Genomic DNA, 17,454 nt, shown 5'->3' with positions numbered 1-17,454 from the left:
AAAACAGTTAAACTCCAATATTGCACGCGATATAAAAGATGGTGTTTACATATAACCACTTTTCCTCTTTAGCTGCATTATTGATGCCACTTGTCCTTTTTATTATTTGTGTACTAATTCCAGACATACTGGCCGTCCTCAATACCATTTTGAGGACCAGAGTAGATTCCTACTGTACAAAAAACTCAGATGTCTAATGGCTTAATCCATAGTTGATTGTGTTTCTTTTGTCACCTTCTTACAATGTAAAGTAGGCACCATATTTGAATAATTTTTTTTCGAATGACCTATCAGTCTGGTATGAAAGTAGATATTGATCTCTTGAGGAGCATCGTTTACTGAAAATTATCAACCCTACTTATTTTGTTTCACAATTTGTGGAAATTAGTACTTGCGCATATGATTTGCCAAGAGCAGCAGGCTTCGGAAGTGGCCATGTTTCATTTCAGCCATCTTCTGTAGCTAGACCATTCACCCTCCCCTTGATGCTGTGCCAAGAGGATGTCTAAAACTGTTCCTGACCATGTCTTGATTTTTCCCTCTGCATCGGCTACAGGATTGTAAACCAACTCGGGATTCTGACCGGTGCCCAGATTTTTTCCCTGAACAAGGACGAGCTAAAGAAAGTGTGCGGAGAAGAGGGATCGCGTGTCTACAGCCAGATTACGGTGCAGAAATCCCAGCTAGAGGTAAATCCGATCAGACCTATTGCTTTTTTTTTGCTGAAATTTATTTTATTGTTGCATCAAAGTATACAGGTACAGTGTAATTGATCTGCTGACATGGCCTCAACATTCAGCCACGAACAGCCAGGCGTGCAACGTTTTTTAGTAACTATATAACTGGTGCTAACATACATTTTCTTGAATGATCAATGTAGATCGTACAAACATGTCCGCAGGTCGGGAAACAGTGAATCTATATCGCCAATGGGGCGGTGGATAATAGCAGGTATATAGGATCCCACCTTGAGAGCGTTGGATCAAGGTCTGCACTGTCCATACAGTGGTGGCACCTGATAACGAGGGGGACAAAAACCGTGGGTGGGAAGCATATGGGCGCTAGCAGGGTCTAGGCAAGGGGATACTGGCGACGGGCGTCAGGGGGGGGGCCTCGGAGCTAGTTGGTCTGCGCACCATGAGAGGGGGAGGGAGGGGGATAAGAGGGGTGAGCAGGGGGTGAGTACCCCCGGGGATGCAGGCATCGAGGTGGGTGGCATGGCATACGAGAGTGTGATCAGGATGTAGAGGGTGCCGGGAGACGGTCCCGGGACGGTTGGTACCATGTAGAGGTTATTGATTCTCTTGGGTGGGGGGGGGGGGGAGGAGTAGGCTGGTCTTCTGCATGTGTGGACTGTCGGAAGCTGTGGAGGAGCATGGCCCAGTCCATGGACGAGGGAATTTTACGCGCACCCCTGGCTTCTTCCTCTCTAAGGGCATCCTCTTCCGCCGCCGCCCATTTACCAACCGCGCCCCTCCATGCCGCTACAGGGGGACCCTCCGGGGAGCGCCAGCGCATGGTTATACATCTGTTTGCCAACAGGAGTGCTAATGATACGAAACGTCTGCGCACTGGGTCTCCCTTGGGAACATGAAAGATGCCTAGTGCACTGGACTCCCAGGTAGCTAGTGTAGTGAGACCCGTGAGGTCTGCCAGAGTGTCATGTACCGCCCGCCAAAAGGGGTGAAGGTTGGGGCAACTCCAGAACATGTGCCGAAAGTCCGCCGTAGGGGAGCAGCATCTGGGGCAAAGGAATGTTGTGGAGGGATAGAACTTCTGCAGGCGCGCTGGGGTGAGGTATGCCCTGTGTAGGATGTAGTATTGGATGTTCTTGAAGCGGGCGTTTCTAGAGACGCGTTTAGGGGCCTCAAGTGCTTTAGTCCATTCAGAATCGTGTAGTGCGCGACCTATGTCCTCCTCCCATGTGGCTCTCAAAGTCGTAAGGGGAGTATGTGAGAGTTCCCGGATGGACTTATATAACCAGGTGATTAAGTAGCGTCCCACCCCCATTTGTAGGATTGTGTGTATTACTGGATGCGTGTCTGGCTCGCCGGTGCTGAGATTAAAATGGGGCCGGTATCCGTCAAGCAGCTGTCTATATCTGAGGAATTGGCCTGAGGGGAGTCCGTATTCAGCGGTCAGGCGGTCCAGCGATTTTAGCTGGCCTTCCTCGAAGAGTGATTCCAAATCCGTGATGCCACAGAGAGACCACTCGGTGAGCAGTGGAGCGGTGAAGTAAGAGTCCTGTCTGGGGCCGCCTATCAGTGGCAATAGCGGGGAGTACGGAGGTCTATTAGGGGACAGCCGGTGGATTCGCATCATGCACCGGCGCGCCATCGCCACTTGAAGGGGGTATGTGCGCCGAGGCTTGGTGCCCGGGAGGAGGAGACGGGTGAGTTCTGGGGTTGCGATTCTGCCGGCCGAAGTGACAGTCTCCTGAGGGTAGCGGTCCGCCGTCCAGTAAGACAGCCATTGGAGTTGTGCCGCGAGGAAATACGCCTCGAAGGATGGAGCTCCGAGTCCACCCTGCGTCGTGGGAAGTTGGAGGGTTTTCAGGGCAACCCGGTGACGGCCCTCGCCCCAGATGAGGGTTCCTAGGAGGGAATCGACAGCGCGGAAGAAGGACCTGGGTGGTATAACCGGTAGGTTTGTGAAGTGGTAAAGGAGTCGGGGAAGCATCACCATTTTAGCTAGGGCTATCCGTCCTATCGGGGCCAGGGGGAGTCTATTCCAGAAGGCGACAGTCGGGCGCAGACTAGCAAGCACTGCGCGGTGATTACCCTCAAGCATGGCCGCCGGAGAGTGGTATAAGCGGACACCGAGGTATCGGGGAGCCTCCGCGGACCATGAGAGTGTATGTGGACCGAGCTCGACCTCCCGGGGGGGTAGGCTCGGGTGTAGGGGGTAAACTGTTGACTTGTCCCAGTTCACCTGTAGGCCCGAGGCGTCTGCAAAATCCACCAGTGTCGCTCCTATGGGGGCCAGGTCCGTTTCGATGTCCCGGACGTATATGAGGAGATCGTCCGCGTACATGGACACGCAATGCATGTCGTCCGCTAGGGGAATGCCCCAGTTCACACCCTCCAGGCGTAGCCGAACCGCCAGCGGTTCGACCGCTAACGCAAATAAGAGCGGCGACAGGGGGCACCCCTGTCTTGTGCCCCGCCGAACTCCGAATGCTGGTGATATATGTTTCCCGATCCGAACTCGGGCGGTGAGATCGGTATACAGGAGGCGTGTGTACGCCATGAGTGTCGGACCGATATTAAGGCGCCGCAGGACAGAGAAGAGATAGGGCCAAGTGAGGGTGTCAAATGCCTTTTCCAGGTCCATAATGAGACAGGCGGCGCGAGGAAAGCGGTCACGCACCTGATCCTGGACATGGAAGACTCGACGGAGATTCTGGGAGGTGTTTCTTCCCGGCACGAAGCCGCATTGGTCGGGGTGGACCAATGGGCGAATGATCTTCGCATACCGGTCCGCCAGGATTTTCCCCAGGATCTTACAGTCGGCAGACAGGAGCGTGATGGGGCGATACGACCCCAAATGGAGTGGGTCTCTGTGGGGCTTGGGAAAGGTGACGATCACGGACTCTCGTAGTGACTGGGGCAGCCTGCCTAGATGAAGAGACGCCCCAAACACCCGCGACAGACGAGGGACCACCAGGGGGGAAAACATCGAGTAGTATTCCAGTGGGAAGCCGTCCAACCCCGGCGCTTTGTTACGAGACATGGCCCGTATCGCCTGGGTGATGTCAGATGGGGCAATCTTGGCGTCGAGGGAGCGTTTGTCGGTGTCCGATATTGTGGATAGAGTCAGAGGGTCTAGAAAATTGTCTACAGAAGATGGGGAGTACTGGGTCGGGGTCCCGTACACTCGTGTATAATGACGCTGGAACGCCAGGAGAATCTCGGCTTGTGAGCGCACCAACACACCGTCCGGGTTGATAATATCTGTGATTGGCGTAAGTTCGGTGTCCTGCTTCGCCATCCAAGCCAACAGCGCCCCCGTTTTGTCCCTGTCCTTATGCATCCTAGAGGCGTAAGCCCTGAAATTATACTTCCGGAGATCGGCGCAGGCGGTCTGATATTCCGTCTTGGCCTCGGCCGTGAGCACAGCGTGCTCTTCCGAGTCGTCAAGTCGTTTAGTGAGTGTGGCTAAAGTCTGCTCCGAGGTCAGGAGCGTCCGCTCCAGGGTGCGGCGAACCCCCACCACCTGTTTGATGCATTCTCCCCTAGCCACCACCTTAAACGGGTCCCACTCCACTAGCACCGACGACGCCGTGTTCGCGTTATGTGCGAAGTAGTCCCGTATGCAAGTTTCATGCATGTCTCTGAATACTGGGTCGGTCAGGCAATCCCGAGGAAGGCGCCAGGTGGGGACCGGTGGGTGGGGGGGGCGCCAGGTTAGTCGCACAATGTGAGCGTCGTGATCCGAGAGGATCCGGCCCAGGTAGTCCGTAGACGTGATCTTAGGGAGAATTGGTGCAGAACAGAGGGAGCGGTCTAGGCGGACCCGGAGGTTGTGTGGGATCGAGTGGAAGGAGTAAATGCGAGCCAGTGGGTGGAGGTGTCGCCATGCGTCAGTGAGCGCCCAGTGTGTGACCCAGGTCCTAAAGAGTTCTGCCTGTCGGGGGGCCGGGGAATGTGCGGGAGGAGGATGTGAGCGGTCCAGGGTGGTGTCCAGTGTGCAGTTAAAGTCGCCCCCCAGTACCCACGGGACTGTGGTGAACTGGGCCAGAATGCCCGTGAGGTGATCCCAGAATTTATCCTGGTCTGTATTAGGGGCGTAAATGCTGCCAAGGAGTATTCCCTGCCCGTCCAGTATTCCCTCCAGAAGCGCATACCTCCCCTCTTTGTCCACCACCCGTCGGAGCACCCGGAAGGGAGTACCCGGTCTGACCCAGATCAATGCGCCGCGTGCAAACGCTGAGTATTGCGTGGCACAGAGGGTTCCACGCCATTTAGATTGCAGGCGAGTGAGTTCGGTAGCATTTATGTGTGTCTCCTGAAGGAGTGCGATATTGGCTGACATGCGTCTAATGTAGGCGTACACAGAGTATCGTTTGCTGGGCGTGTGCAGGCCCCGTACATTCAAAGTAAGGATGTTAATGTCTGAGCGTGGGATTGCCATTCCTGGGGTGCCGTGGTAGGGATGAGGGTCCCCCTATAATACCCAAAAGTCGCCTGTGTATATGGGTCACGTGTGTTCCTGCGCGCCAAGCTTCCACAATTGTAGGGGAGGGACGAAGGGGAGTAACAACTAGTATAACCTTGGGTGGGTAACAGTCCCAATACTGGGGATATAGCACCGGAGGTGGCATATCCAAACTAGTATCCCACTAGGGGAGAAATACAACAGTTAACTGCGGGGGTGGCAGCATGTGTCGCTGCTGGGCCTGTGCGCGGGTCGGGCTCCTGTAGGAGAAGAGTCCATCGCTCGGATGCACATGCTATAATCAGGCAAAACAGTCTAGGCACCTAGACATCGCGCAATACAACAGGTGATCATTAGAAGGATACAGGAATCGACAGTTCATTGTTCATGAGGAGGTGTTAGGTTGGTCGGCCAGGGTAGCGTCCAATGTAGGTGCCGCCATGAGTGGGGAAGAGATCGGGCCAAATCCCGACATCGTTCCATCGCTGTCGCGGTCTTTCTCTGGGGTGAACAGGTGTGGGTGACTCTCTAGGTCTGATGCCGGGGGTGACGTGTGAAGCTCGACCACCGCTCGCAGGGCATCTCGCCGCTCTTGCATGATTTGCGCGAGGTCGGGCGACCTTGTGGGGGAGGACGCCTGGCTCTTGGGGCGGCCAGTCTGGGCACGGTTCGCACCCCGCCGTCTAGATCGTCTGGGGTCGTTGTTGCGGGCCCTCTGGGGTCCGGGCTTAGGGATCAGCGGGCAGTGAAGTTCAGCCCAATCCTGTGCTTCCGTCGCCGTGGTGAAGAAGAGGGCTTTCCCATTGTACAGTACTTTGAGGCGGGCTGGGAACAACAAGGAGTACTGTAGGTCGTTAGCGCGAAGGCGCCTCTTGACTTCCAGAAAGGTGGATCGCCGCTGCTGGACCTCCCGGGCGTAGTCCGGGAACACCATAACATGTTGATCCTCCACCTGCAGGGGGCCCACTGTCCGGGCTGCTCGGAGTACCGCGTCTCGGTCTCGGAAATGTAGGAATTTAGCTAGCAAGGGTCGTGGAGGGAGGCCGGGTTTGGGTGCCCGGGCCGGGACTCTGTGGGCCCGTTCGATGGAGAAGTACGGTGATCTCTCACTCTCCGGGGTGAACGATCTGGTCCAGGATTCCATATAGGTCAGAGGATCCGAATTTTCAATCCCCTCCGGCAGGCCCAGGACGCGGATGTTACATCTTCTCGAGCGTCCTTCCAAGTCCACCGTGCGCTCTTCTAGGGCCTCCACACGACGAAGTACCTCTCTCATGTCCTCCTCCTGCATCTTCACCACGGGTCGTAACTCGGTCACGGTCCGTTCGCCCTCCTTTACCCTGTCCGCCAGTTTACGGTGTTCGTCTCGGATCAAGCTAATGTCCGTCGTCAGGGCACCTAACCTCTCCTCCATTGATAGGCGAGACATTTCGATCGCCGCCAACACCTGGTCCAGTTTCGCCGACAGTGCAGGGTCTGTTTGTGACGTATTGGCTTGCGTCCACGTCCTGGTGTGTGGCATCTTTTCAACGGCCGTTTCAGGGACAGCCGTCACCTGCGGGGCCCTTGGCTTCCCCATAGGTACTGTCGGGTGGGCCACCGGGTCTCCGCGCCCTCCGGGGATAGCAGACGTATCAGGGCCAGAGGCAGTCCAGTGTCAATCGGTCCCCCCCGTCCTCCCCGGCTTCCGGGCGGCTCTCCTCCGTCTCAGGGAGCCTTCACCAGTTCAGGGCGCCAGATGTGGTCCGTGGCTGCTGGGGCCGATGGCCACGGCGTTAGGAGGCCCTGCGGGTGGCGCAGTGTCAACCCCGGCCGGGGGGGCCAGAGGTCAGGTGGTGGGAATCCGAGGAGGACCGAGGCGGCGGACAGCCACCGGCAGCGTCTCGAGGTCTTCCACACCTCTTGGTGGCAGATCGGAGGGTGATCAGGCTCCCAGTGTGTGATCAGGGTCGGCACCTTGGAGCCCCGGTGTAGCGGCTGCCACTTTGCGCGCTCGGGCACTGGAGCGAGAGAGGGTATAATTTACAACAAGGGGGTGGTGAGGGAGAGGGCGCGGTCCGGCGCAGACCTCTGAGGGCCGGTCTCGCTGTTGTTCCGGGACTCTTCGTGGTCACTGGTACCTCCTTCAGCACGAGCGGGGCACCCCCGCCCTCGGGGTGAGGCTCGCGTTTTGCTTCTGCGTCAGGCTTCCATGGGCGCCATTTTAGGGTCAGGCACCCGGGATCATCAGGCGACGTGTGGCGGTGAACGCACTCTGGGTCCCCCAGGTAGGCAGCGACCTCCTATGGGGCCCCGAGGGAGGAGGGGGCCACCAGGGCGCCGGCGTCGAGATCCTCGGGGGGGGGGAGGGGAGAAATCCGCACTCACCGCCCTCTGTGTAGGTTGCGGGCTTCCGGAGTGCCCCGCTCGCGAAGGCGACCCGCTCGTTGGCCCCCCGCAATCCGCGGCGGCAGGCCGGCTGAGGCTGGCGGCCGGTCAGGTCCTTGGCGGGGAGACAGCTCCGGAGCACCGGAGCCTTTGGGTGGTGTCCGCCATCTTGGGTGTCGGGACGCTGATCGGAGGAAGGCGCCGTCCGGTGCGCCCCCCCGGCGGGCTGGTCCCCTCACCTCCGCAGGCTCCTCCGCAGCAGTCAGCCGACCGCGTTCGCCGGGGCCGCCGTTCAGGGAGCCGTTCCTCAGCGGCTCGCTCTCCCTCAGGCCAGAGCCGCGTCCGCCATTTTCAGGGGTTGGCGCCACTCGGCTCCGGCAGAAGGCAGTCCGGCTCGTGCCGTCCGTCCGCAGCAGTTCCGGGTCTGTCGATGGACGCCCCAGTGTGTAGGGACACCACAGGTGCTTTCTTGGGCGAGTTGAGGCTCCCGGCGATCTCGGGAACTGGGCAAGATGCTAGCCCGATCGCGGAGCCTCAGCAGGACACAGCCGCCATCGTGGCTTGCTAAGCCACGCCCCCCCGATCAGACCTATTGCTAATGAGAGGCAGTGCTAGTGGCAACATGGTTGTTATACATTCTTGGTTATCTAGGATGAAATTATTTATTGATGTTCAAGTTCTCAACTCAAAATGGCACTGTTTGGCAAAGAAATTGATTTCCCCATAGAGGTGAAGAATAAATAAATCCATATGACAAGTACTGTTCTAAACATCGTTCTAATATTAAAATTTTACTTTTGAGAAAGTGATTTATAAAATGCATTAGTTTGAAGGAAATTCTGCTTTGTTTTAATAGTAATGGTTTTATAAGGAAAGAATGGTATGACATGTTGAGATGTAGATCATAGAATTCAGACCCATTAAACTGTGTTGCGCTATACTCAAAATGAGAACAAGCCTATGTTTTACAGCAGTGAACACCGAAAAGTTTATAAGAGGGCTTCTAGTACCCAGATCTGTGAATGCTAGGCTGATCCTTGCTCATAGCTGTATAAGTTTGAGTTGCATATGCTTAGATAAGCAGGCAGTGGGGGTATATGGTCCACAAGTTGCTAAGAAACTCTGATGAGCTTAACGAGAAAATCTGGTCCTTCAGCTCTGCTGCATAATGTGCGGCAGGGCCTGAAATGGCCTACTTCAGTGTCTTTCCCGAACGTGTAATATAAAAGCTCTGCTACAATTCTGCAAAAAGTGGGATCTGAGTTCACAGATCCAACAAAAAACCCTGATTTAGAGTGAGCCAAAACTTCAAAGGGAATCTTAAGCTATTGGAAATGGAAAAACATTTACCACCAGAAGGTGAACATCATCAGGAAACAAGAACACAATTTTGAGTTGAGGTTGAGAATGGTATGTGGGCGACACGGAGCTGGGTTACCGCACATACTGCAATTAAGAGTTTTGGATACATCATCAGGTCTAACCTTCCAATATTTATCGGGCAAAATGCCCTTTATTTAATTGAACATGCAGATTTTGGTGAAGTAGGCACCAAAATCTGCTTGGTAGTCCCTAAAAACTTGTACTTGGGTGATACTTATTGCACCTGATAAATTCCCACTCAGCGGAGGAGGATTTTATCAAGTGCATTAACTCTGGACTGCTCTTAATGAGGGAATCAGACTCACCTACCATAGTTTATAACTCTGTATGGCTCTCCTTGTCCTGTTAGATAGGAGTGGGAGATGAGCTGAGGTATTTTTACGAAACGCTACTGATTGGTCCACATGATTGAGCAGGACAGCTTCAGTGATGGGCAGTCAACACCCCATAGGACCAACCTGTTCTGTCCACTTTTTGTATGACTTTGAAGTGCAGAGTCTTCTCTCATGACTCTTAGTGCTCAATAGTGACTTTGGCCTGTTTCCTTTTCTTTCAGAAAAGTCAAGGAGAATCAGAGCTCCAGGAGATCATGAAGCGCCGCCAGGAGAAAGTCGAATCTGAATTCTAAGGACATTTGGAAGAGGTGCACATGAACAGTACTAGGGCAAGAAAAACAAAAGCGAAAACACATACAAAACGAAGAAGAAACATCAACCTTTCCAGATTGGAGAAAGAGTGGGAAAGATACTGTGATCCTTAACGCCCCCATCTATTGCCATCAAAGTGTCTGTACATCTTAAAAACTTGTTTATCCGGAAGGAACCGCTCCTTCCTTGGAAGACACGGCATCAGGAGATAGGTTTTAGCATTGCATGGAAGTATTATTTTTATATATATTTTATACAGAGATTGCAGGCCTGTGCCGTTTCAGCTGGAGAATGAGAGGGTTGGAGTTCTGCAAAAGCCCAGCGTACATCAGTGAAACGTTTAAGATGCTTGGACGCAATGAGAAGTGGTACCTGCTGAAGTGCTGGCAGTTCCTGCAGGCCTTGTCGTATATGCATGATGTGTGCAAGCAGAAGGGAAGACAGGACCTGCGCTCAGTCTTTTTCAGTTCATTGCTATAGAAAACTTCAGTGGTGGGTATTGTGGCCTTGAAGAATATAAGGGAAATGTTAAAAGCTCTCCACGTTCCCTATTCTTTCTTAAACCATTCCTTCTCCCCCCTGCCTGAACCTCCCTGCAAGTCATGGGCTGAGGAAAAAAGCTGCTTTGGGGCCACCTAGGACTTTCGCAAGCCATCTCTGCGTCATGCAAGCGGCCTGCAGCAGGAAGATCAAATATGGACAGCCATTTTAGAAAGGGATCATAACTGCCACAGAGCCGACCATTGGAGGGGCAGGTACAGCACTCATGCTTTGCAGGAAGCTTCAGTATAAACCATTGCTGGGTTGAACTGGGGCCATGCTCTGTCCTGATTTGTGGTCCCTGGTGATATATGTCCCTGTCAATAGGGTAGTCGCGTGAGAAACCTCTGCACATTTCTTATTCTTACTCCACAACAGGACCTGCGACGTTTTAGGGGTGGGGTTAAATTAACAAATGGTAACACTTAATTTGTGCTAAGAAAGGATGATTGATTCTGATACAGTAAGGGGAGGCAACTTACATTTTTGCACTGGATTGTGTACTGCCTTATCTGCCTTTAGGACAGCTGAAGCCTAGTGGTGGTTGCAGTATGAGCCGCCTTATAATGATCAACAATGCTCGATGCGAGAGAGACCATTATGCAGCAGTACTGTTACCGCATGCATGAGCAGGCAGTGTGTGTTTGCTGTGAGCAGTTGATCCATTTATTGGCTATTGCGGTTTGTGACTGACATTTTGGAAGAGCCTGGGCTTGATAGACAGTGATATACCCTGCCTAGATAAGAACATCAAGACCTCTCCGCAGCGAAGAGAAGTGGTGGCCAGGACTCCTAGAAGGAAATGAGATGCATGAAGGAGGATTCAGGCCTCCTACCACAGGCAGCACCACAAAGGACCCTATTTCACCACCCAGTCCACTATGGCATATATATTTCCAGTGCTAAAATCTTTATTCGACAGCTATGAGAGTCACTTCACACCAGTTGCCCAGACCTAGAGAGAATATGCTCCATGGATAATTGCCCGGATGTGACTGACAATCATCTGACCCCTTTAGTCAAGGCACGGTTGCCAAAGCCCCCTTTCTGTGAACATTCAGACCCATGCACTAACGTATCATCCCCTCACGCAGCCTCCGTTTTCCCTCCTCTGCGCGACTGAAGCAAACTTCTGAGATGAATAAGGCCTTGGGTGTGGAATGTTTGTCTAATCGTGAGGTGAATGCCCTTTTTGTTGTGCTCTGTGGGAGAAGGGTGGTGGCTGGGCTCTCAGAGGCTGACTGTGCTTTGCAGCTTTGTTCTGTGTGCATGGTACAAGCAGCCAAAGTGTCTGACAAGCTCTTATGGCAGACCAGCCTGCGTGTAGCATCAGAACTTGCCTGCACGGCTTGAAGTTAACATGACCCCAGGATATCAAACTGGCACGTAGTGCACTCAAACCTGTCCAACGGCCCCAAAAGCCTCACATGAAAGAAACCATACATCTCACAGGTGGCACCATTTTAAGGCAGAATTGGCAGCGAGAAGGACGATGAAGTAATGCAAAGCAAAGCATGCCCTGCCCTACAGCTGCTATAGCAACTTATGCAGAATGCACTCTTATGTGGCTCTCACGCAGAGCTATTCGTAGTAATTCAAGTTTTCAATCCAGGCACTTTATGAAAGATATAAGACCTACCGTGCCAGCTGGCACTGTCCACTTTGCACCAGAGCTGTGAACTAACTTGGGAGTCCTTGGCTCAGTGTACCCATTACTCAGCTCTCTGGAGCACTAGCTTCCTAGGTCCAGGGTTGATGTGCTTCTCCAGTCTAGGTTTTTCCTTTGAAGTATAGGGCTTGTAGTTCTGTCTTATAATGGAGTACTCAAGACTACGAGTCCCAGAATTCAAATAAAAAACCTGGTTGGAGGAGCACATCTCGCGTGGGCTTGGGAAACAGCCCTAAACGGCCTGTCCCTGCTCGGATCGCTGCCTCTATCCCTCTCCACCAGTTTTCAAAGTCGCAATCTCTCAATCGAATCACCATGATCCATACAAAAGTAGGCAGCATCATAAAGGTGCTAGCAAGAGGCGATAGAGCCCGACTCCAGTCCAGGCCTTGCCCACAGCCACCTGCATAGAGACTTGCCAAGGTCACTGTACTGGAGACCCGCTGTCAAAGAACAGAACATAAGGGGTTCAAAATGCAAGGGTACTTACTTAGTTAAAGGAGTATTTGACTAAATTAGTCTTTATCTAGCACAGTCTGGCCTTCAGGCAACACGTGGTTGGCAGGCTAATCTGGCGGAGTGATACCGTTTATATGTCGGGTACGACTGACACGTGACTTGCCTATCGCCACATTCCCCTCCTTTTGAATAACTCGGGCTTCCAGTGGTGTCGTGGTATGTACCTGCAGGGTGGTTAACATCTGGCTACTGCATCCTGCCATCCTCGTTCATTAGGAGCCACCATGAACTCCTACTGCTCGCTCTGCGGTTAATTTGCAAACTCTTTCTTACTGAATATATGTAGGGTTATACAGGTCTTTAAGTGAGATGAAAAAACTGGGGGGGACTCTTAAAGAGGCGTGGCCAATCTAATTAAGGGCGTGGCTTAAGAGCACATAAGCTAAAAATCCATGCTTAGGCTAGTGTGCCGCCCGACTGATATTTTGCACCTCCTATTATTGCATCCAGGTATATAATAAGACATTAACACCTACAACAAGTTAGGACTATTGGCTTTGCCAATGGTTGTTAGTTGTGTAAGATAAATTAGCAACAACTATGGCTTCGTTGTATATAATACTGATAATGCTTCAGTTCTGAAATGATGAGACTGTGAAAGAACTAAAACGTCTCATCACCTGCTTTTTAGAAGTGCTGGTGCTGAGCACCGTCAAGACCCAGTCCACTTAAAGCCCTGGCATTATGTTTTATGTGGTAACTTTCGAGAGGCTGTCCTCTCTAATTTGGAAAAAGAGCTGGAGCAGTTCAGTCACAAGTTAAAATTGAAAAGACTTTCATTCAGAACTCAACCATAGCTGACCTGGTGGATAGTGAGAACAGCTTTATGTTCCTTTCTGTTGCTGCAGCAAAATCCTAACACGCCCAGACTTGTGCAACCGACTTTGCATTACGTAATACTCTGAAATGTAGGGCTAGCCTTGCCACATATGGTGACTGCTCTGAGGTGTCCTTGAGACAGCGGTTCCCAGCACTCCCCCTGTTGTCACGTGACTGGCTTTACCACACATTGCTTTAGAGTCCCCAATCGGCTTATCTATCTGGACTATGCAAGGCCAACATACAGCATTTTCTTTTTCTATGCACACATCTGAGTACTGCTCTCACACAGAGGGGGATGATGCAGCCAAAAAACGTCCCTGTGCTTTAAAAAGATTTCTAGATATTAGTGATGAGGGCAGAAATAGGAAAGTTGTCGACAGTGGTCGAAGTGCATTAAAAAGGTTTGGGAACAGTGATGCTATGTGCACAGGGTATGGGGTGAGTGACCTTAGGGGCGGTGTTAAAGCCTGGCTAAAAAAACTAAATATTCTGTAACTTTTTTCGGTCTTTCACCTTCAGGTAACTACATATACAAATAAGGCACAGCTGAAATGAAAAATAAATGCAGGTTAAGATAATCAGTGGGAAATGTACTATTGTACATTATGAATCATCTGTTAGTTAATCCACTGCAGAATTCCATGTCTGTATCCAGAGAGCCACAGAATTAAATCTTGGCTTTTGCAGTGGGGAATAGAGACTTGTGTATGTTTAGTGCTACGAGGTCCCAGTCTGTGACAGAAAGCACAGTGAATATGCAAGTCATTATTTTTTTTTTAACTTGCATTATACACAGTATAAGAAAGGCTGCTTCAAAATGCTTATAAATGTTAAGTTAAAAAAGTTATTCCAAAATATAGATTGTAGCAATACACAGACTGTACATACTGCAATTTTTTTAGAACTGTTCTTTAAAAGCACACACAGCTCATCAGGTAACTTCCTTGCAATACGACTGAATGAAAAAGAATAACTCTGTGTTATTAGGAAGCTTCAAGTGATTCCATCAATTAACGCCAATACCATTTTCCACGCGCCCTTTACCTTTGTAGGTTAGCCAGTTTGCACATTTACATTTCTTTCAGGCAGCAGTCACCCGGGCAAGAAGGTTTTAGCTGTCTGCCCCTTCCTCGGTTTCACAGCTGAAGCATTTCAACTCTCAGGGTTGGTTGTCTTTTCACAAAAAGTTGGGGGATTATTTTTCTTAAATTAAAAAAGTATGGGCACGTTGTGCCCCTCATATAGTTGTAGGTTATGTTTACGCAGTGTCTGATCAAATTCATGCAATGTTAACATCCAGGGCTCATGGCTCAGTGGACTAATTGATCATCTGCAGGTTTCTGTCTGACCCTTAGTCACAGGTTTGGATATTGCATTCAGTAGAATATTATCTCACTGCCAACTGGCGGACAGAGATTCAACTGAGCATGTGCGGTAATTGTGTGCAGTTCCTGGGTCTTCGTGGTCTAAGTTCACATTTTCCCACTAATTCTTTCATTTCCTGAAGAATACCTTCCTCCCTGGTTTAGTCTTGGTCCATAAATACATTCTCTTCAAGGGTCAGGCTGGTCCATTGAAACATTGTCTATTAATCAATTTTCTTCTTGGGGGAGGGGGCCGGCGTACCCATGAATATGAATGAATGGGTCAGTGTTTACGTGTTTAAACTCTACCCATTAAAACATATCTTCTGTCTTCAAGCTCTACCCAGAAATGCATTTCCTTTTTGTGACAGGACCACGTGGCCTCTGTACAAACTCTGCCGTTGAATGCATATCTTCCTCAGGCAGAGCCATTCTAATCCAAAACTCTGTCCACAGAACTTCTTATGTCATGATTCCCATCCAAGTTCATTCATTTATTCCCATCCATGTTCAAACTGCTGCTATGGAGATTTCAAGTACCTCAGCTTCTTCTATTGCGCATCTTAATCCCAAAAAGTCTTCCTTTTTTTGTCCAGTTAGAGTTGTAAGAAACACAGATTCAGTGGCCGTGTGCAGATGTTTGGTGTCTCTGGTGTATAAGCTTACTACTAAGTAAGGTATTATTTGGCCCTTCTGCTGCAATTCCGCTCCGCCTAAAAGTTGCTGAGGCACCTTGTCTTAGGAACAACAGCCCTCCACTCGCTTTCAAAAGTGTACTGTCCAAATTTTTTGAAGGGCCATTCCTGATCCTAGAAATAATAATGCTTTAAGGTATTTGTTCCTCTCAAACATCTCTCCCACTCCTTGAAAAATTGTCTCTGTTTTCTTTCTGACTATAATTGTAACTTTTTATGAAAAATGCTATATCAGGAGGGATGGCAGCAGGCAATAGTCTGTTGTCAAACACCTTCTGAGAGAAGGCTAAGTTGGAAACCACCACATTCTGGAACATCTTGCTTGAATGGGGCACTGTGCTTGCTGGTGCATGCTCTTGAGAGGAGAAGAATAGCAAGACTCACAACTCTGCTGCACAGGGAGCATGCGCTCTCCTTTTTACCCTCCACTTTCTGCAGCTTTTTGGAGCACAAATATCAGATTAGGAGTCTTTGTGGAGAAGATTGTTCGACAAATTAGGACTGGGATGCATTTTATCTCACTTTTCATTAGAATATGTCCTCTTCTTTAACACACATTGAACTCCGTGCCTGTCGTTGACGGTGTCAGCACTTTACAGTACCAGCCAAACATAATATGTTTATTGGAAAATCAAGGTATTTCTGAAATGGAGGTGCTTTTCGAAGGTGGAGAGAGAAGAGTCAGTGACATGTCAACATCATTTGGTGCATATCCAACCAGAGTTGGACATCTGTTGGAATTGTAAAATGCGCAGATCACAAGTATGCATTGGCCTTATTCAGCCAGTTTTATGTTCTAGGGATTACACTGCCCGGCGGACAGTTTGCTGTCCTAAGGCCTGTCATCAAACTCACAATAGGTGAGAAATTTAAATATATTTTTGCCACTATCAGTGCATGTTTTAAGTTAAACTGACCATTCTTTTCACCATAGTAGTCACATTCCACAGTGAGAGGCAGTCTGTGTGGCTGTTTGTTGCTGCTTTTCGGGTTGCATTAGCAATTGGTTTTATAGGTAGCGCTTCATAAATAGTTTTTGCTGCTTCTAAGCAATGTCCATGACAGGAATATTAATCATACTTACATCTCATTAGACTTGGTGATTAAGAAAAAAAAGAAACATATGGAATTAATAATAGCCACCGCATCCAGGGAACAAGAAGAAGATGTTTGTTGGTACACTGATACGGCTTTGTATTACTGGCACACCACTTTCCCAATCATTGGCTTTACAATAATCATTTGCTAACAATAATTTTAGTCCAATGGTTTTATTCAATCAAGCCATGTCAACATTTTCCAGAAAGCATTGGTTTCCTGAATGAAAGCCCAGGCCAGGGAATGTAATCTGCTGGCACTATGTAGTTATCTTATATCTCTTTTCCTGACTAATAATTGAGTTTGGTTTATTTGCAGAAGAGGAAACTGTAGGAAGGTATCAGTTAACTATGTTTTATCCATGGAGCTTGATAGCAGATGAGGACTTTGTGGCGCATCCAGCTTGCACAAACAATTTCTTGTTGACGCACACGGCTGGACATTAAACTTAAGCACAACTCTCCATAGTTTGCCTTAATTCCACAGACTTTGGGGCCACTGATTTGGTGGTAATTGTTCAATCCTCCATTTTGGAGTTACTTTCCCTGAAACTCATTTCGCGGTCACTGAATCCCATCACAGGGTGCTCTCCAGTTTCCGAATTCTCATGAATTTTTTTTTCTTTCCCAATTTCAAGATTTAACTGGCTGCTTATTTGTCTAATATATGTGTAATGTCTAAGAATATAAATGTTATGTACAATGAGATAATGGCACCTTGTAAGGATATATGAGACGATTGGGTGTAAAATCTATTAAAGCTAAGTTATACACATTATTTATGGCGTGTCTCTCCTTTTTTACAAGTTAAATGTTTGAAACTATGTGATGACTGATATCAAAATCTTTACTTCTGCTCAGTAATTATATTAAGGAGTGGCCATTTTTAACTAAAAGTAATACTCTGTAGTTAACGTAACCCCTTTCTTGCTCCCTGGATTAATGTATGTCTATCCAGATACCACACTTTTGTCCTACACTCTAGTGTAGGTGTTGTCGCTGGATTAGGGATCAAGCGATCTGAATTCTTAACATACTGCAGCTGGCCTCAAAGTGTCAAGGTAAAAGAAAGCCAGTCAAACATTTATGATGCTCTGCATTTATTACAAAGACCATCCTGGTGATCGAAGATTTATGCTAACTTTAATTTTCCATATCACCTACTCATACATCTGAGTTGGGAAGGAGCAAAGG

The 17,454-nt window shown here is 49.7% G+C and overlaps 1 protein-coding gene across 1 annotated transcript in view; it reads left to right on the top strand.

Annotated features, from left to right (window-relative positions):
• The window catches only part of EPS8L2 (EPS8 signaling adaptor L2), a 411,521-nt gene extending 394,483 nt beyond the window's left edge, over positions 1-17,038 (top strand). Inside the window, exons 20-21 of the mRNA XM_078682812.1 lie at positions 557-689; positions 9,464-17,038. Of these exons, the coding sequence (XP_078538938.1) occupies positions 557-689; positions 9,464-9,535 (205 nt within the window). The 3' untranslated portion in view covers positions 9,536-17,038. The remainder of the gene's footprint in view (positions 1-556; positions 690-9,463) is intronic.
• Positions 17,039-17,454: the final 416 nt, after the last annotated feature.

Source organism: Lissotriton helveticus, chromosome 3_1 (assembly GCF_964261635.1).
Source record: "Lissotriton helveticus chromosome 3_1, aLisHel1.1, whole genome shotgun sequence".
Taxonomy (NCBI): Eukaryota; Metazoa; Chordata; class Amphibia; order Caudata; family Salamandridae; genus Lissotriton; species Lissotriton helveticus.
The sequence above is the reverse complement of the archived record's forward strand: the minus strand, read 5'-3'. Positions and strand labels throughout refer to the sequence as shown.